Here is a 24735-nt window from a genome sequence, read left to right on the forward strand (position 1 = left end):
CTGTCTGTCTGTCTGTCTGTCTGTCTGTCTGTCTGTCTGTCTGTCTGTCTGTCTGTCTGTCTGTCTGTCTGTCTGTCTGTCTGTCTGTCTGTCTGTCTGTCTGTGTGTATCACTAAACCTCTATGTACCTTCATTCTGAAGAAAGTTATGCTAGTCAGCAGATCCACAGTAGACTTCAGGTCCTGCAGACGAGGCTTACTACTGGCTGGGAAGTTATTCTGATGGCGGAGAAGAGAGAAGGTGGTTAAGTTAAGGTGAAAAAAATGAATGGTGCCAAAACGTCAGAAATTACTTCTGTTTCCTCAGCAGGCTGAAACATTCAGTCAACTGTCTTCAATGTACCGAAGGGAACACACAACATGAATTTACAGTAGGACTGTCTTTTTAGTCAAGGATGCAACAGCCCTGGTCTAAGCCACTGCATCTCAGTGCTAGAGGCGTGACTACAAACACCCTGGTTCGATTCCAGGCTGCATCACAACCGGCCGTGATTGGGAGCCCCATAGGGAGGCACACAATTGGCACAGCGTCGTCCGGGTTTGGCCGTCATTGTAAATAAGAATTTGTTCTTAACTGACTTGCCTAGTTAAATAAAGGTTAAATAAAAAAAGATATATATAAAAAATCAAAGAAACAACACGTCCACTGTTCTATGGACTGGCCAAGGCTGCCAGGTCACATACTATTTGTACGTTGATACAGGAGATTTAGACTGGTTTAGAGCTGAAGGAAATACTGTTGATACAGGAGATTTAGACTGGCTTAGAGCTGAAGGGACTACTGTTGATACAGGAGATTTAGACTGGCTTGGAGCTGAAGGGACTACTGTTGATACAGGAGATTTAGACTGGCTTAGAGCTGAAGGAAATACTGTTGATACAGGAGATTTAGACTGGCTTAGAGCTGAAGGAAATACTGTTGATACAGGAGATTTAGACTGGCTTAGAGCTGAAGGAAATACTGTTGATACAGGAGATTTAGACTGGCTTAGAGCTGAAGGAAATACTGTTGATACAGGAGATTTAGACTGGCTTAGAGCTGAAGGGACTACTGTTGATACAGGAGATTTAGACTGGCTTAGAGCTGAAGGGACTACTGTTGATACAGGAGATTTAGACTGGCTTGGAGCTGAAGGGACTACTGTTGATACAGGAGATTTAGACTGGCTTGGAGCTGAAGGGACTACTGTTGATACAGGAGATTTAGACTGGCTTGGAGCTGAAGGGACTACTGTTGATACAGGAGATTTAGACTGGCTTAGAGCTGAAGGAAATACTGTTGATACAGGAGATTTAGACTGGCTTGGAGCTGAAGGGACTACTGTTGATACAGGAGATTTAGACTGGCTTGGAGCTGAAGGGACTACTGTTGATACAGGAGATTTAGACTGGCTTGGAGCTGAAGGGACTACTGTTGATACAGGAGATTTAGACTGGCTTAGAGCTGAAGGGACTACTGTTGATACAGGAGATTTAGACTGGCTTAGAGCTGAAGGGACTACTGTTGATACAGGAGATTTAGACTGGCTTGGAGCTGAAGGGAATACTGTTGATACAGGAGATTTAGACTGGCTTAGAGCTGAAGGGACTACTGTTGATACAGGAGATTTAGACTGGCTTAGAGCTGAAGGAAATACTGTTGATACAGGAGATTTAGACTGGCTTAGAGCTGAAGGAAATACTGTTGATACAGGAGATTTAGACTGGCTTAGAGCTGAAGGAAATACTGTTGATATACAGTGACTGGTTTTACTGTACACGGTGAATGGATCAATCTAGATTGAAAGTAAAACACTAGATATACACATCATCTATACTAGACTTGGTAGTCAGTTGGTACATAGATAAGACAGTCAGGAGAGATGTAGACTTACTCTGTATGTGGAGAGGTCGATCCGAAGAGAGTTGTGTAGCTGATCCATGAGCTTAACAAAACGATCTTTCTAGTTTGGGGAAGAAGAGAGAAAGAATGCTATTTGGCTCTAAACAGAGAGTACACTGTGGCAGAATACCTGACCACTGTGACTGACCCAAACTTAAGGAAAGCTTTGACTATGTACAGACTCAGTGAGCATAGCCTTGCTATTGAGAAAGCCCGCCGTAGGCAGACCTGGCTCTCAAGAGAAGACAGGCTATGTGCACACTGCCCACAAAATGATGTGGAAACTGAGGTGTACTTCCTAACCTCCTGCCAAATGTATGACCATATTAGAGACACATATTTCCCTCAGATTACACAGATCCACAAAGAATTAAAGAACAAATCCAATCTTGATAAACTCCCATATCTTCTGGGTGAAATACCACAGTGTGTCATCACAGCAGAAAGATGTATGACCTGTTGCCACAAGAAAAGGGCAACCAGTGAAGAACAAACACCATTGTAAAAACAACCCATATTTATGTTTATTTATTTTCCCTTTTGTACTTTAACTATTTGCACATCATTTGACATTTGAAATGTCTTTATTCTTTTGGAACTTCTGTGAGTGTAATGTTTACTGTTCATTTGTATTGTTTATTTCACTTTTGTATGTTATCTACTTCAATTGCTTTGGTAATGTTATCATATGCTTCCCATGCCAATAAAGCCCTTACATTTAATTGAATTGAACTTGAATTGAGAGAGCGAGAGAGATAGACAAGAGCGAGAGAGAGAGAGAAGAGAAGAGAAAGACAGAGAAGAGAAGGAGAGAGAGAAGAGAAGAGAGAGAGAGAAGAGAAGAGAGAGAGAGAAGAGAAAGACAGAGAAGAGAAAGAGAGAAGAGAGAGAGAGAAGAGAAGAGAAAGACAGAGAAGAGAAGAGAGAGAGAGAAGAGAGAGAAGAGAAGAGAGAGAAGAGAAGGAGAAAGAGAGTGACAGAGAAGAGAAAGAGAGAGAGAGAGAGAGAGAGAGAGAGAGAAGAGAAGAGAAAGACAGAGAAGAGAAGAGAAAGAGAGAGAGAGAGAGAGAGAGAGAGAAGAGAAGAGAAGAGAAGAGAGTGATGTAGGGAATGTTGACAGGGAGACTGTTGTCCAGACAGTCTGAGTTAATGTGCTTCGGGGTGATAGATAGTATATGTGTGCCTGGTTATTAAAGAGAGAAAGATTAAAGTATTTGAGTCGACACGTGTGTGTGTGTGTGTGTGCGTGTGTGTGTGTGTGTGTGTGTGTGTGTGTGTGTGTGTGTGTGTGTGTGTGTGTGTGTGTGTGTGTGTGTGTGTGTGTGTGTGTGTGTGTGTGTGTGTGTGTGTGTGTGTGTGTGTGTGTCACAACAAGGATTAGTGAATAGAGGAGAGAAAGGAGAGGGACGAGGAGAGGAGGGGGAGGGGGCATTCACCTAGATTTACAGGCTGTTGTCACTGGAGACTTTACTATCTGCATAGAGACCATCACTCCCTGGGAGGATGGAGTTGGACCACAATTCTCCCCCACGCCTCCTCTTCAGACAGAGATAATAGCTATAATGGCCACATTGTCCTTCCCCACAGCTAATGGCTATATTCACCCCATCTCCTCAGACCTAGTGGTAATAGGATCCCTTCCTGAATGTTCCCACCCTATCCCATCTGCAGTATGGTCCAACCACAGCAGCTAGCTGGTCCAGTCTTACCTCTTCTCTAATCCAATGCCTGCATCCCAAATGACACACTATGACCAAGGCCCAAAATGAATATGGGGCCATTTGGGACACGATCCCTGTCAGAACTCCAAGGGCTCTAACCTTCATCATGAACTCCAAGGGCTCTAACCCATCCGTGGGGCGACGCACAATTGGCATAGCGTCGTCCGGGTTAGGGAGGGTTTGGCCGGTAGGGATATCCTTGTCTCAGTATGTAAAATGTATGCACTCTACTGTAAGTCGCTCTGGATAAGAGCGTCTGCTAAATGACTCAAATGTAAAATGTAAATGTAAATGAGCTCATAGACACGCATCAGAGTTTAATATTAAAACCAGATATCACCAAGGAAACCACACACACACACACTTTCTATCAGTGGGCCAATCACAAGGCTGGATTATGAAAATGAGGGCAAAAATGAAGAGATCAATATTATCAGTTTATCCTTCACATGATGGATAATGATCAGATGATGAGAGAGAAAGGAGGGGAGAGAGAGAGAGAGAGAGAGAGAGAGAGTGAATCAGGGATAGAGAGAGAGAGAGAGCTAGATAGAGAGAGAGAGAGCAAGAGAGAGCACGAGAGAGAGCGAGAGAGAGAGAGAGCGAGCATGAGAGAGCGAGCGTGAGAGAGAGAGCGAGAGAGAGAATCAGATATAGAGGAGATAGAGGGAGAGAGAGAGAGGATCAGATATAGAGGGGATAGAGGGAGAGAGAGAGAATCAGATATAGAAGGGATAGAGAGAGAGAGAGAGAGAGAGAGAGAGAGAGAGAGAGAGAGAGAGAGAGAGAGAGAGAGAGAGAGAGAGAGAGAGAGAGAGAGAGAATCAGGGATAGAGAGAGACTGCGAGAGAGAGAGAGAGAGAGAGAGAGAGAGAGAGAGAGAGAGAGAGAGAGAGAGAGAGAGAGAGAGAGAGAGAGAGAGAGAGAGAGAGAGAGAGAGAGAGAGAGAGAGAGAGAGAGAGAGAGAGAGAGAGAGAGAGAGAGAGAGAGAGAGAGAGAGAGAGAGAGAGAGAGAGAGAGAGGGAGGACAAACTAGGCTCACCTAGCCACATAATAATACACACAGGCACAAACGACCTGAGAGCACAGCAGGAAAGGGTGGCCACAGCACTGAAGGGAGTGAGTGAAAAAGCTTCTTCTACTTTCCCCAACGCACAATCTCCACCCTGCTACCACGAAAAGACTTCCACCCTGCTACAATACAGCAGGTAAACGCCAGCATTTCCCGTGACTGTGCCTCAAAACCAAATGTTTTCCTGGCCCACCACTCCACCCTGGACTTGAACAGCCTCTATGACCAGGTGCACCTCTACAAGGCAGCAGTGCCCACCTTTGCCCGGAATCTAAAGGACATCGCTCTCAAACTCAGCCCCAACACTTCACACAGGAGCAACAGATCAAGAGACACCCCACCCAGACCAGCGAGACACCCTCCAAGACCTGCAGGACCCGCCCCTGGACCTACACATAGAGGACCCACGCCAAGAGGACTTACATCCAGACCACAGCACCCCCAGACACATCCACACCCCCACCCCAACCAATCAACACCCCCCCACATCAACCATGCCCACACCCCATTTAGGCCCCCTCAGATCAGACCTATGCCACTCCTGCCCACCCCATGCACCCCACCCCCGCAAAGAGGGCATCAACATGGAAGTCACACATACGCCCAGGTAGCGAGCGGGCAAACAGGCCCAACCCCCACTCTTACACTCGCCCAAGCCAACGGCATGTACCAGAAGCTCAGCAGGCTCTGCTCACACTTACTGGCCTGAGGCCAAACCACGACCAACAACATTGGACACTTTATGGAACAAAAAGCCTTCACTATATCATCCTGGAATATCCAAGGCCTGAGGTTATCTGCCTTTGGCCTAAAGAGCAGGAACCCGGACTTCACCAAAGAAATCGGTAATACAGACATTGTCATCCTGCAAGAAACATGGTATAGAGGAGACGGACTCACTGGTTGCCCTCTAGGTTACAGAGAGCTGGTAGTCCCATCCACCAAACTACCAGGTGTGAAACAGGGAAGGGACTCAGGGGGTATGCTAATTTGGTACAGAGCAGACCTAACTCACTCCATTAAATTAATCAAAACAGGAACATTTTACATTTGGCTAGAAATTCAAAAGGAAATTATCTTAACAGAGAAAAATGTACTCCTGTGTGCTACCTATATCCCCCCACTAGAATCCCCATACTTTAATGAAGACAGCTTCTCCATCCTGGAGGGGGAAATCAATCATTTCCAGGCCCAGGGACATGTATTAGTCTGTGGCGACCTAAATGCCAGAACTGGACAAGAACCTGACACATTCAGCACACAGGGGGACAAACACCTGCCTGCAGGTGACAGCATTCCCTCCCCCATATGCCCCCCTAGGCACAACTATGACAACATAACCAACAAAAACGGGTCACAACTCCTGCAGCTCTGTCGCACGCTGGGTATGTACATAGTCAATGGTAGGCTTCGAGGGGACTCCTATGGTAGGTACACCTATAGCTCATCTCTTGGCAGTAGCACTGTAGACTACTCTATCACTGACCTCAACCCAGAGTCTCTCAGAGCGTTCACAGTCAGCCCACTGACACCCCTATCAGACCACAGCAAAATCACAGTCTACTTGAACAGAGCAATACTCAATCATGAGGCATCAAAGCCAAAGGAACTGAGTAACATTAAGAAATGCTATAGATGGAAGGAATGCAGTTTGGAAACCTACCAAAAAACAATTAGGCAACAACAAATTCAATCCCTTTTAGACAATTTCCTGGGTAAAACGTTCCACTGCAATAGTGAAGGTGTAAACTTGGCAGTAGAAAATCTTAACAGTATATTTGACCTCTCAGCTTCCCTATCAAATCTAAAAATCTCAAATAGAAAACCGAAGAAAATGAACAACAATGACAAATGGTTTGATGAAGAATGCAAAAATCTAAGAAAGAAATTGAGAAACCTGTCCAACCAAAAACATAGAGACCCGGAAAACCTGAGTCTACGCATTCACTATGGTGAATCACTAAAACAATACAGAAATACACTACGGAAAAAGAAGGAACAGCACGTCAGAAATCAGCTCAATGTAATTGAAGAATCCATAGACTCTAACCAATTCTGGGAAAATTGGAAAACACTAAACAAACAACAACACGAAGAATTATCTATCCAAAATGGAGATGTATGGGTAAACCACTTCTCCAATCTTTTTGGCTCTATAACAAAGAATAAAGAGCAAAAACATATACATGATCAAATACAAATCCTAGAATCAACTATTAAAGACTACCAGAACCCACTGGATTCTCCAATTACCTTGAATGAGTTACAGGACAAAATAAAAACCCTCCAACCCCAAAAAGCCTGTGGTGTTGATGGTATCCTCAATGAAATGATCAAATATACAGACAACAAATTCCAATTGGCTATACTAAAACTCTTTAACATCGTCCTTAGCTCTGGCATCTTCCCCAATATTTGGAACCAAGGACTGATCACCCCAATCCACAAAAGTGGAGACAAATTTGACCCCAATAACTACCGTGGAATATGCGTCAACAGTAACCTTGGGAAAATACTCTGCATTATCATTAACAGCAGACTCGTACATTTCCTCAATGAAAACAATGTACTGAGCAAATGTCAAATTGGCTTTTTACCAAATTACCGTAAAACAGACCATGTATTCACCCTACACACCCTAATTGACAACCAAACAAACCAAAACAAAGGCAAAGTCTTCTCATGCTTTGTTGATTTCAAAAAAGCCTTCGACTCAATTTGGCATGAGGGTCTGCTATACAAATTGATGGAAAGTGGTGTTGGGGGTAAAACATACGACATTATAAAGTCCATGTACACAAACAACAAGTGTGCGGTTAAAATTGGCAAAAAACACACACATTTCTTCACACAGGGTCGTGGGGTGAGACAGGGATGCAGCTTAAGCCCCACCCTCTTCAACATATATATCAACGAATTGGCGCGGGCACTAGAACAGTCTGCAGCACCCGGCCTCACCCTACTAGAATCCGAAGTCAAATGTCTACTGTTTGCTGATGATCTGGTGCTTCTGTCACCAACCAAGGAGGGCCTACAGCAGCACCTAGATCTTCTGCACAGATTCTGCCAGACCTGGGCCCTGACAGTAAATCTCGGTAAGACCAAAATAATGGTGTTCCAAAAAAGGTCCAGTCGCCAGGACCACAAATTCCATCTAGACACTGTTGCCCTAGAGCACACAAAAAACTATACATACCTCGGCCTAAACATCAGCGCCACAGGTAACTTCCACAAAGCTGTGAACGATCTGAGAGACAAGGCAAGAAGGGCATTCTATGCCATCCAAAGGAACATAAATTTCAACATACCAATTAGGATCTGGCTAAAAATACTTGAATCAGTCATAGAGCCCATTGCCCTTTATGGATGTGAGGTCTGGGGTCCGCTCACCAACCAAGACTTCACAAAATGGGACAAACACCAAATTGAGACTCTGCATGCAGAATTCTGCAAAAATATCCTCAGTGTACAACGTAGAACATCAAATAATGCATGCAGAGCAGAATTAGGCCGATACCCACTAATTATCAAAATCCAGAAAAGAGCCGTTAAATTCTACAACCACCTAAAAGGAAGCGATTCCCAAACTTTCCATAACAAAGCCATCACCTACAGAGAGATGAACCTGGAGAAGAGTCCCCTAAGCAAGCTGGTCCTAGGGCTCTGTTCACAAACACAAACACACCCCACAGAGCCCCAGGACAACAGCACAATTAGACCCAACCAAATCATGAGAAAACAAAAAGATAATTACTTGACACATTGGAAAGAATTAACAAAAAAACAGAGCAAACTAGAATGCTATTTGGCCCTAAACAGAGAGTACACAGTGGCAGAATACCTGACCACTGTGACTGACCCAAACTTAAGGAAAGCTTTGACTATGTACAGACTCAGTGAGCATAGCCTTGCTATTGAGAAAGGCCGCCGTAGGCAGACATGGCTCTCAAGAGAAGACAGGCTATGTGCTCACTGCTCACAAAATGAGGTGGAAACTGAGCTGCACTTCCTAACCTCCTGCCAAATGTATGACCATATTAGAGACACATATTTCCCTCAGATCACACAGACCCACAAAGAATTCGAAAACAAATCCAATTTTGATAAACTCCCATATCTACTGGGTGAAATTCCACAGTGTGCCATCACAGCAGCAAGATTTGTGACCTGTTGCCACAAGAAAAGGGCAACCAGTGAAGAACAAACACCATTGTAAATACAACCCATATTTATGCTTATTTATTTTCCCTTGTGTACTTTAACCATTTGTACATTGTTACAACACTGTATATATACAATATGACATTTGTGATGTCTTTATTGTTTTGAAACTTCTGTATGTGTAATGTTTACTGTTAATTTTTATTGTTCATTTAACTTTTGTATATTATCTACCTCACTTGCTTTGGCAATGTTAACATATGTTTCCCATGCCAATAAAGCCCCTTGAATTGAATTGAATTGAGAGAGAGAGAGAATTTAGACATAGAGGAAAAGAGATAAACTGGTAGAGGAATAAATACCAACCAGCCTAAACAGAGATTCCTGTGTATGTCAGTCTGAGAATCAGATCAAAACCAGTTCATTCCTCACTTTGTAAACAGGTTTACTTACGGGCTCTTCCCAACAATGCAGAGAAAGAAAATAGAGAAATAATATAATGGTAAAACACGTAATAATAAAAGTTATACTAGATACACAGTGAGTAACAATAACTTGACTATATACAAGGGGTACCAGTACAGAGTCGATGTGCAGGGGTACAAGGTAATTGAGGTAGATATCGACATATAACTAGGAATAAAGTGACAGATAATAAACAGTAGCAGCAGCGTACGTGATGAGTCAAAAAAGTTTGTGCAAAAAGGGTCAATGCAGAAAAACGGGTAGCTATTTGGTTAACTATTTAACTAACAATTTAGCAGTATTATGGCTTGGTGGTAGAAACTGTTCAGGGTGCTGTTATTTCTAGACTAGGTACATCGGTACGGCTTGCCAGTTGCAGAGGGAGTTGCAGAGGGAGTTGTTCAGTCCCAGGGACCTTAGTGATGAGCTTGGAGGGCACTATGGCGTTGAACGCTGAGCTGTAGTCAATGAACAGCATTTTTCACAGAGCTGTTCCTTTTGTACCAGTCGGAAAGGGCTGTGTGGAGAGCAATAGAGAGTGTGTCATCTGCAGATTTGTTGGGGCGGTACGTGAATTGTAGTGGGTTCAGGGTGTCTGGGATGATGGTGTTGATGTGAGCCATGACCAGCCTACGGTGTGACCTTGGCATTCTTGGGTACAGGGACTATGGTGGTCTGCTTGAAACATGTCGTTTTTACAGACTGGGAAAATGTCAGTGAGGACACTTGCCAGCTGGTCAGCGCATGAGTATGCATCCTGGTAATCCAAGCCCTGCGGCCTTGTGAATATTGACCTGTTTAAAGGTCTTACATCGGCTACGGAGAGCATGATCACACAGTCATCCAGAACAGCTGGTGCTCTCAAGCATGGTTCAGTGTTGCTTGCCTCGACGCGAGCATAGAAGGCATTTACTGTAGGTCATCTGGTAGGCTGACGTCACTGGGCAGCTCGCGACTGGGATTCCCTTTGTAAACAATGATATCCCTGACGCATCCAACGGATGTCTTAGCCGGTGTAGTAGGATTCGATCTTAGTCCTGCATTGATGCTTTTGCTGTTTGATGGTTCATCGGAGGGCGAAACGGGATTTCTTATAAGCGTCCGGGTTAGTGTCCCGCTCCTTGGAAACGGCACCTCTAACCTTTAGCGCAGTGTGGATATTGCCTTTAATCCATGGCTTCTGGTTGGGATAAGTACGTACGTATGGTTACTGTGGAGATGATGTTGTCGACGCACTTATTAATAAAGCCAGTAAATGATGTGGTCCTGTAGATTAGCATCTGCTTTATCGGACCACTTCCATATTGAGTGTGTCACTGATACTTCCTGTTTGAGTTTTTGCTTGTAAGCAGGAATCAGGAGGATAGAGTTATGGTCATATTTGCCAAATGGAGGGCAAGGGAAAGTTTTGTATGTGTCTCTGTGTGTAGACTATAGGTGATCTAGAGTTTTGTATGTGTCTCTGTGTGTAGACTATATGCGATCTAGAGTTTTTTTCGCCTCTAGTTGCACAGGTGACATTCTGGTAAAAATGAGTTAAGATGTATTTCAGATTTTCTGCATTAAAATCACCGGCCACTAGGCGCGCCGCCTCTGGATGAGCATTTTCTTGTTTGCTTTTGGCCCTATACAGCTCGTTGAGTGTGGTCCTAGTGCCAGCATCGTTTTGTGGTGATAAATAGACAGCTACGAAAACTATAGATGAAAACTCTCTTGGTAAATAGTATGGTCTACAGCTTATCATGAGGTATTCTAACTCAGTCGAGCAAAACCTAAAGACTTCCTGCCTTAATATTAGAGATCGCGCACCAGCTGTTGTTAATAAAGCGACACACACCACCCTCCTTGAGCTTACCCGACACTGCCGTTCTGTCCTGCCGATGCATAGAAAAACCAGCTAGAATATTTGTCCTTGTTCAGCCAAGTTTCAGAGAAACATTGGATACTACAGTTCTTCAGGCCCCGTTGATAGGATAGTCTTGAACGGAGCTCGTTCCAGTTTGTTCTCCAATGATTGTACATTCGGCAATAGAAAAGAGGGTAGAGGCAGGCGGATTATTTACACGCCGTCGTAGTTTCATCAGGGTACCCGTACGTCGGCCTCTATATCGCCGTCTCGTTCTCTTCCAAGTGTTGGCGATTTGGACCTGGTACAGGGTGAGCAGTGCAGGCTCTCACCTATCTGGCAACACACTCATTATAGTCAACAGGAAAAAAAGGATAGCCAATTTGGCAACCAACTCATTATAGTCAACAGGAAAAAAAGGATGGCCAATCTGGCAACCAACTCATTATAGTCAACAGGAAAAAAAGGATGGCCAATCTGGCAACCAACTCATTATAGTCAACAGGAAAAAAAGGATAGCCAATCTGGCAACCAACTCTAACTATAGTCAGTAGGGAAACACAGGCTGTCACGAACTTGGCAACTCCATCTCAACATAGTCGGTAGAAAAAAAATTCAGGATTACCAATCTAAAACATAATCTAACCTTAGTCAGTAGGGAAACACAGACAGGCTATCACCAACCTGGCAACCCAGAAAGAGAGTGTCATATCCTTAGCCTATAGTAACACTAGTGAGTCCCTGGGCCCATTAGATTGAGTACACGCTGCCAGCAGCCAGCCAGTCGCTCATAAATCACAGTCGTCTGACTGCGACTGGCAGGGGACAGAGCCGGTGGCGGAGACAAAATGGATATCCATCTCCATTGCGGTGGCACTACTAGTGCTGTTGGCTGGAATCCCAGGGGCCATTAAGACTGGCCTCTGGCTGCTTCTGGGCTCTCTCATTTGGTTAAGACTGGGCTCACATTCAAAACACATCTCAGAGTGGGAGTGCATGTTTCCTCTGTTCATATTACAGCACTCCTACTCTTGAGACTGTGTAGATAATACGTACCCTGGGTATTATGCTATGGTCATGTTGCTGTGTACATCTCACAGATCTTAAGGCTAACACAGACGTTAGTAATCCTACCGACTGATCACCGATGGCGATGAGTCAGCCTACAGGAAGGAAGTCAGTGACCTGGCAGTGTGGTGATCGTGGACTACAGGAAACGAGGGAGAGTACCACATCAACGGGGCTGTAGTGGAGCGGGTCGACCCTGTCTTCATGTGCATGTCTACCTCAAATACCTTATTATCTATCCTGATGCCTAGTCACTTTACCCTGTCTTCATGTGCATGTCTACCTCAAATACCTTATTATCTATCCTGATGCCTAGTCACTTTACCCTGTCTTCATGGAAATGTCTACCTCAAATACCTTATTATCTATCCTGATGCCTAGTCACTTTACCCTGTCTTCATGTGCATGTCTACCTCAAATACCTTATTATCTATCCTGATGCCTAGTCACTTTACCCTGTCTTCATGGAAATGTCTACCTCAAATACCTTATTATCTATCCTGATGCCTAGTCACTTTACCCTGTCTTCATGGAAATGTCTACCTCAAATACCGTATTATTATCTATCCTGATGCCTAGTCACTTTACCCTGTCTTCATGGAAATGTCTACCTCAAATACCTTATTATCTATCCTGATGCCTAGTCACTTTACCCTGTCTTCATGTGCATGTCTACCTCAAATACCTTATTATCTATCCTGATGCCTAGTCACTTTACCCTGTCTTCATGGAAATGTCTACCTCAAATACCTTATTATCTATCCTGATGCCTAGTCACTTTACCCTGTCTTCATGGAAATGTCTACCTCAAATACCGTATTATTATCTATCCTGATGCCAAGTCACTTTACCCTGTCTTCATGGAAATGTCTACCTCAAATACCTTATTATCTATCCTGATGCCTAGTCACTTTACCCTGTCTTCATGGAAATGTCTACCTCAAATACCGTATTATTATCTATCCTGATGCCTAGTCACTTTACCCTGTCTTCATGTGCATGTCTACCTCAAATACCTTATTATCTATCCTGATGCCTAGTCACTTTACCCTGTCTTCATGTACATATCTACCTCAAATATCGTATTATTATCTATCCTGATGTCTAGTCACTTTACCCTGTCTTCATGTTCATGTCTACCTCAAATATCTTATTATTATCTATCCTGATGCCTAGTCACTAACCTGCCTTCACAGCTCGTACCCCTGCACATTGATCTGGTACTGGTACTCCCTGTATATAGCTCCACATTGATCTGGTACTGGTACTCCATGTATATAGCTCCACATTGATCTGGTACTTCCTGTATATAGCTCCACATTGATCTGGTACTGGTACTCCCTGTATATAGCTCCCCATTGATCTGGTACTCCCTGTATATAGTTCCACATTGATCTGGTACTGGTACTCCCTGTATATAGCTCCACATTGATCTGGTACTGGTACTCCCTGTATATAGCTCCACATTGATCTGGTACTGGTACTCCCTGTATATAACTCCACATTGATCTGGTACTGGTACTCCCTGTATATAGCTCCACATTTATCTGGTACTCCCTGTATATAGCTCCACATTGATCTGGTACTGGTACTCCCTGTATATAGCTCCACATTGATCTGGTACTGGTACTTCCTGTATATAGCTCCACATTGATCTGGTACTGGTACTCCCTGTATATAGCTCCCCATTTATCTGGTACTTCCTGTATATAGCTCCACATTGATCTGGTACTGGTACTCCCTGTATATAGCTCCCCATTGATCTGGTACTTCCTGTATATAGCTCCACATTGATCTGGTACTGGTACTCCCTGTATATAGCTCCCCATTGATCTGGTACTTCCTGTATATAGCTCCACATTGATCTGGTACTGGTACTCCCTGTATATAGCTCCCCATTGATCTGGTACTTCCTGTATATAGCTCCACATTGATCTGGTACTGGAACTCCCTGTATATAGCTCCACATTGATCTGGTACTTCCTGTATATAGCTCCACATTGATCTGGTACTCCCTGTATATAGCTCCACATTGATCTGATACTCACTGTATATATATCAATTTTTGTGTATTTTATTCCTAGTTTAACACATTTTCTTTATTATTATTATTATTTAACTCTGCATCGTTGGGAAGGGGTCGTAAGTAAGAATTTCACGGTTAAGTCTACACCAGTTGTATTCCGTGCATGTGACAAATAACAAAAAACACACTATGACGTACCAACACAAACACACTATGACGTACCAACACAAACACACCATGACGTACCAACACAAACACACTATGACGTACCAACACAAACACACTATGACGTACCAACAAAAACACACCATGACGTACCAACAAAAACACACCATGACGTACCAACACAAACACACCATGACGTACCAACACAAACACACCATGACGTACCAACACAAGAGGTAGAGGACAATATGGTACGTAAGATTTTGTGTGTAGTTGTGTGTAGTCGCTGTGTTGTGTGCGTGTGTGTGTGTATATGTGTGCATCTTACCCCGAAGTTGGAGGCATTGAAGCGGTCACATGCGGAGACGTTGGTGATGGCCGTAGGATGGGCGTAGAAGGCGTTGATGTTGGCCAAAAGAGTACTCATCACAGCAGGAATACCAGACAACATGTACTTAGAGGACAGACAGGCAAAGTGACTGGAGAGAGATAGAGTGGGGGAGAGAGAGAGGGTAGGGGAGAGAGAAAGATAAAGGGAGGGAGGAGGAGGAGAGGGGGAGAGAGACCGAGAGAAAGAGAGAGGGAGGAGGACAGAGAGAATGAGAAAAAGAGAGAGGAGAGAGGGAGAGAGAGAGAGAGACCGAGAGAAAGAGAAAGGGAGGGAGGAGAGAGGGAGAGAGGGAGAGAGAGAGAGAGACCAAGAGAAAGAGAGAGGGAAGGAGGAGGAGAGAGAGAGAGAGACCGAAAGAGAGAGGGAGGGAAGAGGAGAGAGAGAGAGAGAGAGACCCGAAAGAGAGAGGGAGATAGGAGGAGAGAGGGAGAGAGAGAGACCGAGAAAAAGAAAGAGGGAGGGCAGAGGAGAGAGGGAGAGAGAGAGAGAGAGAGAGAGGGAGGAGAGAGGGAGAGACCGAGAGAGGGAGGGAGGAGGGAGAGAGAGAGAGAGAGAGAGAGAGAGAGAGAGAGAGAGAGAGAGAGAGAGAGAGAGAGAGAGAGAGAGAGAGAGAGAGAGAGAGAGAGAGAGAGAATAAGAATGCGTGCCATCTCCTAAAAGTCACATAATGACAGATGAGCAATTAAATCCTGACTGTCTCTGTAGTGGCACGTGTGTGCGTATGTAGAAATGTGTGTGAGTGACAGGTCCAGACCAGTGGAGGCTGCTGAGGGGAGGACGGGCTCATAATAATGGCTGGAACGGAGCAAATGGAATGGTATCAAACACATGGAAACCATGGAAACCATCTGTTTGATGTATTTGATACCATTCCACTCCGTCCACTACCACGAGCCCGTCCTCCCCAATTAACATGCCACCAACCTCCTGTGGTCCGCACTGAGACGTGTGATCGATGTATTAACCTCGGAAGTCCTGGACAATTGTCACGACAACCGTGTCATCATTTCTCATTAAAAGATAAACCAATCTGCATGGGGCTCATGACTGCAGACGCCATCGCAACACTTTCTGTTTCTATCCAAAGTGAGACTTTTATAACGGAACCATCTGAACTTAAACCTGGAAGCTTTTTCTCATTGTTCCCCTCTTATCAGGGACTGATTTAGACTTGGAACACCAGGTGGGTGCGATTCATTATCAGGTAGAACAGAGAACCAGCAGCAGTCCGGACCTCGTCGGGACAGAGTCCCCTGTCGTAGAAGATTGGAACAGTGAAAATAAACTGAACACGAACACACACACACACACACACACACACACACACACACACACACACACACACACACACACACACACACACACACACACACACACACACACACACACACACACACACACACACACACACACACACACACACACTGAGTTCCCAGCAGACTCACGTCATGGCCTGGTAGATGGACTCGACGCCGTAGCGCATGGCGAATTCATCTACGATATCCTGCAGCACCTCATCAAAGTAGACCTTCCACGCATCGTCTCCATAGGCAACAGGCACCTTCACCACCCCCTGACCCAGCACGTCAGTAGAGTAGTGGAACATGTTCTGGGAGGGGAGAGACAAACAGCTTCCGTATCTGTTTATATGCTGTGTGTAGTCAGTTGTGTGTGTATAAACATACAACGTGGATGGTGTGTGTTACATCGTGCAGGCTGGTGTACTGAACGTGGTGTGTTACATCGTACAGGCTGGTGTATTGAACGTGGTGTGTTACCTCATGCAGGCTGGTGTATTGAACGTGGTGTGTTACCTCGTGCAGGCTGGTGTATTGAACGTGGTGTGTTACCTCATGCAGGCTGGTGTATTGAACGTGGTGTGTTACCTCGTGCAGGCTGGTGTATTGAACGTGGTGTGTTACCTCATGCAGGCTGGTGTATTGAACGTGGTGTGTTACCTCGTGCAGGCTGGTGTATTGAACGTGGTGTGTTACCTCATGCAGGCTGGTGTACTGAATATGGTGTGTTACCTCATGCAGGCTGGTGTACTGAACGTGGTGTGTTACCTCATGCAGGCTGGTGTATTGAACGTGGTGTGTTACCTCATGCAGGCTGGTGTATTGAACGTGGTGTGTTACCTCGTGCAGGCTGGTGTACTGAACGTGGTGTGTTACCTCATGCAGGCTGGTGTATTGAACGTGGTGTGTTACCTCGTGCAGGCTGGTGTATTGAACGTGGTGTGTTACCTCGTGCAGGCTGGTGTAATGAACGTGGTGTGTTACCTCGTGCAGGCTGGTGTACTGAACGTGGTGTGTTACCTCGTGCAGGCTGGTGTATTGAACGTGGTGTGTTACCTCGTGCAGGCTGGTGTATTGAACGTGGTGTGTTACCTCGTGCAGGCTGGTGTATTGAACGTGGTGTGTTACCTCGTGCAGGCTGGTGTATTGAACGTGGTGTGTTACCTCGTGCAGGCTGGTGTACTGAACGTGGTGTGTTACCTCGTGCAGGCTGGTGTACTGAACGTGGTGTGTTACCTCGTGCAGGCTGGTGTATTGAACGTGGTGTGTTACCTCGTGCAGGCTGGTGTATTGAACGTGGTGTGTTACCTCATGCAGGCTGGTGTATTGAACGTGGTGTGTTACCTCATGCAGGCTGGTGTATTGAACTTGGTGTGTTACCTCATGCAGGCTGGTGTATTGAACGTGGTGTGTTACCTAATGCAGGCTGGTGTATTGAACGTGGTGTGTTACCTCGTGCAGGCTGGTGTATTGAACGTGGTGTGTTACCTCGTGCAGGCTGGTGTATTGAACATGGTGTGTTACCTCATGCAGGCTGGTGTATTGAACGTGGTGTGTTACCTCGTGCAGGCTGGTGTATTGAACGTGGTGTGTTACCTCATGCAGGCTGGTGTATTGAACGTGGTGTGTTACCTCATGCAGGCTGGTGTATTGAAAGTGGTGTGTTACCTCGTGCAGGCTGGTGTATTGAACGTGGTGTGTTACCTCATGCAGGCTGGTGTACTGAACATGGTGTGTTACCTCATGCAGGCTGGTGTACTGAACGTGGTGTGTTACCTCATGCAGGCTGGTGTATTGAGCGTGGTGTGTTACCTCGTGCAGGCTGGTGTATTGAACGTGGTGTGTTACCTCGTGCAGGCTGGTGTATTGAACGTGGTGTGTTACCTCGTGCAGGCTGGTGTACTGAACGTGGTGTGTTACCTCGTGCAGGCTGGTGTACTGAACGTGGTGTGTTACCTCGTGCAGGCTGGTGTACTGAACGTGGTGTGTTACCTCGTGCAGGCTGGTGTATTGAACGTGGTGTGTTACCTCGTGCAGGCTGGTGTATTGAACGTGGTGTGTTACCTCATGCAGGCTGGTGTATTGAACGTGGTGTGTTACCTCGTGCAGGCTGGTGTATTGAACGTGGTGTGTTACCTCATGCAGGCTGGTGTATTGAACGTGGTGTGTTACCTCATGCAGGCTGGTGTATTGAACGTGGTGTGTTACCTCGTACAGGCTGGTGTATTGAACGTGGTGTGTTACCTCATGCAGGCTGGTGTACTGAACGTGGTGTGTTACCTCATGCAGGCTGGTGTATTGAACGTGGTGTGTTACCTCGTGCAGGCTGGTGTATTGAACGTGGTGTGTTACCTCGTGCAGGCTGGTGTATTGAACGTGGTGTGTTACCTCGTGCAGGCTGGGGTATTGAACGTGGTGTGTTACCTCATGCAGGTTGGTGTATTGAGCGTGGTGTGTTACCTCGTGCAGGCTGGTGTATTGAACGTGGTGTGTTACCTCGTGCAGGCTGGTGTATTGAACGTGGTGTGTTACCTCGTGCAGGCTGGTGTATTGAACGTGGTGTGTTACCTCGTGCAGGCTGGTGTATTGAACGTGGTGTGTTACCTCGTGCAGGCTGGTGTACTGAACGTGGTGTGTTACCTCATGCAGGCTGGTGTATTGAACGTGGTGTGTTACCTCATGCAGGCTGGTGTATTGAACGTGGTGTGTTACCTCGTGCAGGCTGGTGTATTGAACGTGGTGTGTTACCTCATGCAGGCTGGTGTACTGAACATGGTGTGTTACCTCATGCAGGCTGGTGTACTGAACGTGGTGTGTTACCTCATGCAGGCTGGTGTATTGAGCGTGGTGTGTTACCTCGTGCAGGCTGGTGTATTGAACGTGGTGTGTTACCTCGTGCAGGCTGGTGTATTGAACGTGGTGTGTTACCTCGTGCAGGCTGGTGTACTGAACGTGGTGTGTTACCTCGTGCAGGCTGGTGTACTGAACGTGGTGTGTTACCTCATGCAGGCTGGTGTACTGAACGTGGTGTGTTACCTCGTGCAGGCTGGTGTATTGAACGTGGTGTGTTACCTCGTGCAGGCTGGTGTATTGAACGTGGTGTGTTACCTCATGCAGGCTGGTGTATTGAACGTGGTGTGTTACCTCGTGCAGGCTGGTGTATTGAACGTGGTGTGTTACCTCATGCAGGCTGGTGTATTGAACGTGGTGTGTTACCTCATGCAGGCTGGTGTATTGAACGTGGTGTGTTACCTCATGCAGGCTGGTGTATTGAACGTGGTGTGTTACCTCATGCAGGCTGGTGTATTGAACGTGGTGTGTTACCTCGTGCAGGCTGGTGTATTGAACGTGGTGTGTTACCTCGTGCAGGCTGGTGTATTGAACGTGGTGTGTTACCTCGTGCAGGCTGGTGTATTGAACGTGGTGTGTTACTTCATGCAGACTGGTGTATTGAACGTGGTGTGTTACCTCGTGCAGGCTGGTGTATTGAACGTGGTGTGTTACCTCGTGCAGGCTGGTGTATTGAACGTGGTGTGTTACCTCATGCAGGCTGGTGTATTGAACGTGGTGTGTTACCTCATGCAGGCTGGTGTATTGAACGTGGTGTGTTACCTCATGCAGGCTGGTGTATTGAACGTGGTGTGTTACCTCGTGCAGGCTGGTGTATTGAACGTGGTGTGTTACCTCATGCAGGCTGGTGTACTGAATATGGTGTGTTACCTCATGCAGGCTGGTGTACTGAACGTGGTGTGTTACCTCATGCAGGCTGGTGTATTGAGCGTGGTGTGTTACCTCGTGCAGGCTGGTGTATTGAACGTGGTGTGTTACCTCATGCAGGCTGGTGTATTGAACGTGGTGTGTTACCTCATGCAGGCTGGTGTATTGAACGTGGTGTGTTACATCGTGCAGGCTGGTGTATTGAACGTGGTGTGTTACCTCATGCAGGCTGGTGTATTGAACGTGGTGTGTTACCTCATGCAGGCTGGTGTATTGAACGTGGTGTGTTACCTCGTACAGGCTGGTGTATTGAACGTGGTGTGTTACCTCATGCAGGCTGGTGTACTGAACGTGGTGTGTTACCTCATGCAGGCTGGTGTATTGAACGTGGTGTGTTACCTCGTGCAGGCTGGTGTATTGAACGTGGTGTGTTACCTTGTGCAGGCTGGTGTATTGAACGTGGTGTGTTACCTCGTGCAGGCTGGGGTATTGAACGTGGTGTGTTACCTCATGCAGGTTGGTGTATTGAGCGTGGTGTGTTACCTCATGCAGGCTGGTGTATTGAACGTGGTGTGTTACCTCGTGCAGGCTGGTGTATTGAACGTGGTGTGTTACCTCGTGCAGGCTGGTGTATTGAACGTGGTGTGTTACCTCGTGCAGGCTGGTGTATTGAACGTGGTGTGTTACCTCATGCAGGCTGGTGTACTGAACGTGGTGTGTTACCTCGTGCAGGCTGGTGTATTGAACGTGGTGTGTTACCTCATGCAGGCTGGTGTATTGAACGTGGTGTGTTACCTCATGCAGGCTGGTGTATTGAACGTGGTGTGTTACCTCGTACAGGCTGGTGTATTGAACGTGGTGTGTTACCTCATGCAGGCTGGTGTACTGAACGTGGTGTGTTACCTCGTGCAGGCTGGTGTATTGAGCGTGGTGTGTTACCTCATGCAGGCTGGTGTATTGAGCGTGGTGTGTTACCTCGTGCAGGCTGGTGTATTGAACGTGGTGTGTTACCTCCTGCAGGCTGGTGTATTGAACGTGGTGTGTTACCTCGTACAGGCTGGTGTATTGAACGTGGTGTGTTACCTCATGCAGGCTGGTGTATTGAACGTGGTGTGTTACCTCATGCAGGCTGGTGTATTGAACGTGGTGTGTTACCTCATGCAGGCTGGTGTACTGAACGTGGTGTGTTACCTCGTGCAGGCTGGTGTATTGAACGTGGTGTGTTACCTCGTGCAGGCTGGTGTATTGAACGTGGTGTGTTACCTCATGCAGGCTGGTGTATTGAGCGTGGTGTGTTACCTCATGCAGGCTGGTGTATTGAGCGTGGTGTGTTACCTCGTGCAGGCTGGTGTATTGAACGTGGTGTGTTACCTCGTGCAGGCTGGTGTATTGAACGTGGTGTGTTACCTCATGCAGGCTGGTGTATTGAACGTGGTGTGTTACCTCGTACAGGCTGGTGTATTGAACGTGGTGTGTTACCTCATGCAGGCTGGTGTATTGAACGTGGTGTGTTACCTCATGCAGGCTGGTGTATTGAACGTGGTGTGTTACCTCATGCAGGCTGGTGTATTGAACGTGGTGTGTTACCTCATGCAGGCTGGTGTATTGAACGTGGTGTGTTACCTCGTACAGGCTGGTGTATTGAACGTGGTGTGTTACCTCATGCAGGCTGGTGTATTGAACGTGGTGTGTTACCTCATGCAGGCTGGTGTATTGAACGTGGTGTGTTACCTCATGCAGGCTGGTGTATTGAACGTGGTGTGTTACCTCAGGCAGGCTGGTGTATTGAACGTGGTGTGTTACCTCATGCAGGCTGGTGTATTGAACGTGGTGTGTTACCTCGTGCAGGCTGGTGTATTGAACGTGGTGTGTTACCTCGTACAGGCTGGTGTATTGAACGTGGTGTGTTACCTCATGCAGGCTGGTGTATTGAACGTGGTGTGTTACCTCGTGCAGGCTGGTGTATTGAACGTGGTGTGTTACCTCATGCAGGCTGGTGTATTGAACGTGGTGTGTTACCTCATGCAGGCTGGTGTATTGAACGTGGTGTGTTACCTCATGCAGGCTGGTGTACTGAATATGGTGTGTTACCTCATGCAGGCTGGTGTATTGAACGTGGTGTGTTACCTCGTGCAGGCTGGTGTACTGAATATGGTGTGTTACCTCATGCAGGCTGGTGTATTGAACGTGGTGTGTTACCTCATGCAGGCTGGTGTACTGAACGTGGTGTGTTACCTCATGCAGGCTGGTGTATTGAACGTGGTGTGTTACCTCATGCAGGCTGGTGTATTGAACGTGGTGTGTTACCTCATGCAGGCTGGTGTATTGAACGTGGTGTGTTACCTCGTGCAGGCTGGTGTACTGAACGTGGTGTGTTACCTCATGCAGGCTGGTGTATTGAACGTGGTGTGTTACCTCATGCAGGCTGGTGTATTGAACGTGGTGTGTTATTTCGTGCAGGCTGGTGTATTAAACGTGGTGTGTTATTTCATGCAGGCTGGTGTATTGAACGTGGTGTGTTACCTCATGCAGGCTGGTGTATTGAACGTGGTACGGCGCTACTTTCTCCTCCCCTTCAATCTCCACACTGATCTGTAACCTGATGGCCCCAGACACTGCTGACTTATCAGTCCTCTTCTCTGTAGGGAGAAACACACAGATACACACTGTCAGATACAGACACACACTGTCAGATAGAGACACACACTGTCAGATAGAGACACACAGATACACACTGTCAGATACAGACACACACTGTCAGATAGACACACACACTGTCAGATAGAGACACACAGATACACACTGTCATATAGAGACACACAGATACAGACACACAGATACACACAGTCAGATACAGACACACACTGTCAGATAGAGACACACAGATACACACTGTCAGATACAGACACACAGATACACACTGTCAGATAGAGACACACAGATACACACTGTCAGATAGAGACACACAGATACAGACACACAGATACACACTGTCAGATACAGACACACACTGTCAGATAGAGACACACAGATACACACTGTCAGATACAGACACACACTGTCAGATACAGACACACACTGTCAGATAGAGACACACAGATACACACTGTCAGATAGAGACACACAGATACACACTGTCAGATAGAGACACACAGATACAGACACACAGATACACACTGTCAGATACAGACACACACTGTCAGATAGAGACACACAGATACACACTGTCAGATACAGACACACAGATACACACTGTCAGATAGAGACACACAGATACAGACACACAGATACACACTGTCAGATACAGACACACACTGTCAGATAGAGACACACAGATACACACTGTCAGATAGAGACACACAGATACACACTGTCAGATAGAGACACACAGATACACACTGTCAGATAGAGACACACAGATACACACTGTCAGATAGAGACACACAGATACACACTGTCAGATACAGACACACAGATACAGACACACAGATACACACTGTCAGATACAGACACACACTGTCAGATAGAGACACACACTGTCAGATAGAGACACACAGATACACACTGTCAGATACAGACACACACTGTCAGATACAGACACACACTGTCAGATAGATAGACACACTGTCAGATAGAGACACACAGATACACACTGTCAGATACAGACACACACTGTCAGACAGACAGACAGACAGACAGACAGACAGACAGACAGACAGACAGACAGACAGACAGACAGACAGACAGACAGACAGACAGACAGACAGACAGACAGACAGACAGACAGACAGACAGACAGACAGACAGACAGATGCATGCAGACGGACAGACAAAGACACACAGTCCAGTTCAAAGTGAATGATGGCAGTACCGTGTGGCAAATGGCTTGTTTGTATAAAGGCCTACTGTAACTCTGATTGACTATAGCACACCGGTCTGTGTAGACTCCGGTCCTGGACGAGACAGATGGTTTTATTAGGTTGTATTTACTGCAGTGTCTATTGATTGTCCAAACACCACAGCCACAATCCCACTCTATATTGCTATAGAATTTTCACAAATGCCTTAATATACGTTATTCCCAAACATTCAAAGAATTTATGAAAATGTGAAAATAACCAGATCTAAGTGCTAGCTTGTCAGAAAATGTTTATTTTTTTTATTTTTTAAAGTCTCATATTCTTCCTGGGGGTGTAAATGAACAGATTTGAATAAGATTTGTCAGTTCCTGTTAAAATAGCGAAGAAGAATATAACTGAACTTGGTTGACCATGCACCACACACACGCACACCTACACACACATACACACACGTGCCACACATACATACAAACACACACACAGACCTCCTCCAAAAAACACAGAGCGGTAGGTGCTGTATGTGACTCCGTACCCAGGTTGTACCAGACGTCCATCTCTCCGCTGAGGGTTCTGACCTCGATGATGCTCTGACCCAGGAAGTCATCGGACTCCCTCTTGAGTCGCTGTTTCACCCTGGACTTGATGTCATCGTCCTCGTCCCAAACACGCAGCTTGATACGGTCCGACGTGTTGTGGCACTCACTGAAGAGGAGTAGGGACAGGGAAGATTAACGGTTTAAGTACCTTTTAAAAAATAACAAATATTTATCCATTATTTTACCAGGTAAGTTGACTGAGAACACATTCTCATTTACAGCATCGACCTGGGGAATAGTTACAGGGGAGAGGATGGGGGATGAATGAGCTAACTGTAAACTGGGGATGATTAGATGACCGTGATGGTATGAGGGCCAGGTTGGGAATTTAACTAGGACACCGGGGTTACCACCCCTACTCTTACAATAAGTGCCATGGGGTCCTTTAATGACCTCAGAGAGTCAGGACACCCGTTTAACATCCCATCTGAAAGACAGCACCCTACACAGGGCACTGCCCTGGGGCAT

The 24735-nt window shown here is 46.1% G+C and overlaps 1 protein-coding gene across 1 annotated transcript in view; it reads right to left on the reverse strand.

Moving 5' to 3' along the window:
- The window catches only part of LOC120062955 (protein unc-13 homolog B-like), a 96311-nt gene that overhangs the window by 42002 nt on the left and 29574 nt on the right, over positions 1 to 24735 (reverse strand). The window contains 6 exon segments of the mRNA XM_039013009.1: positions 129 to 218; positions 1874 to 1942; positions 14734 to 14884; positions 16242 to 16405; positions 22335 to 22450; positions 24204 to 24373. Coding sequence (XP_038868937.1) covers positions 129 to 218; positions 1874 to 1942; positions 14734 to 14884; positions 16242 to 16405; positions 22335 to 22450; positions 24204 to 24373 — 760 coding nt within the window.

This window comes from Salvelinus namaycush, chromosome 18 (assembly GCF_016432855.1).
Source record: "Salvelinus namaycush isolate Seneca chromosome 18, SaNama_1.0, whole genome shotgun sequence".
NCBI lineage: Eukaryota > Metazoa > Chordata > Actinopteri > Salmoniformes > Salmonidae > Salvelinus > Salvelinus namaycush.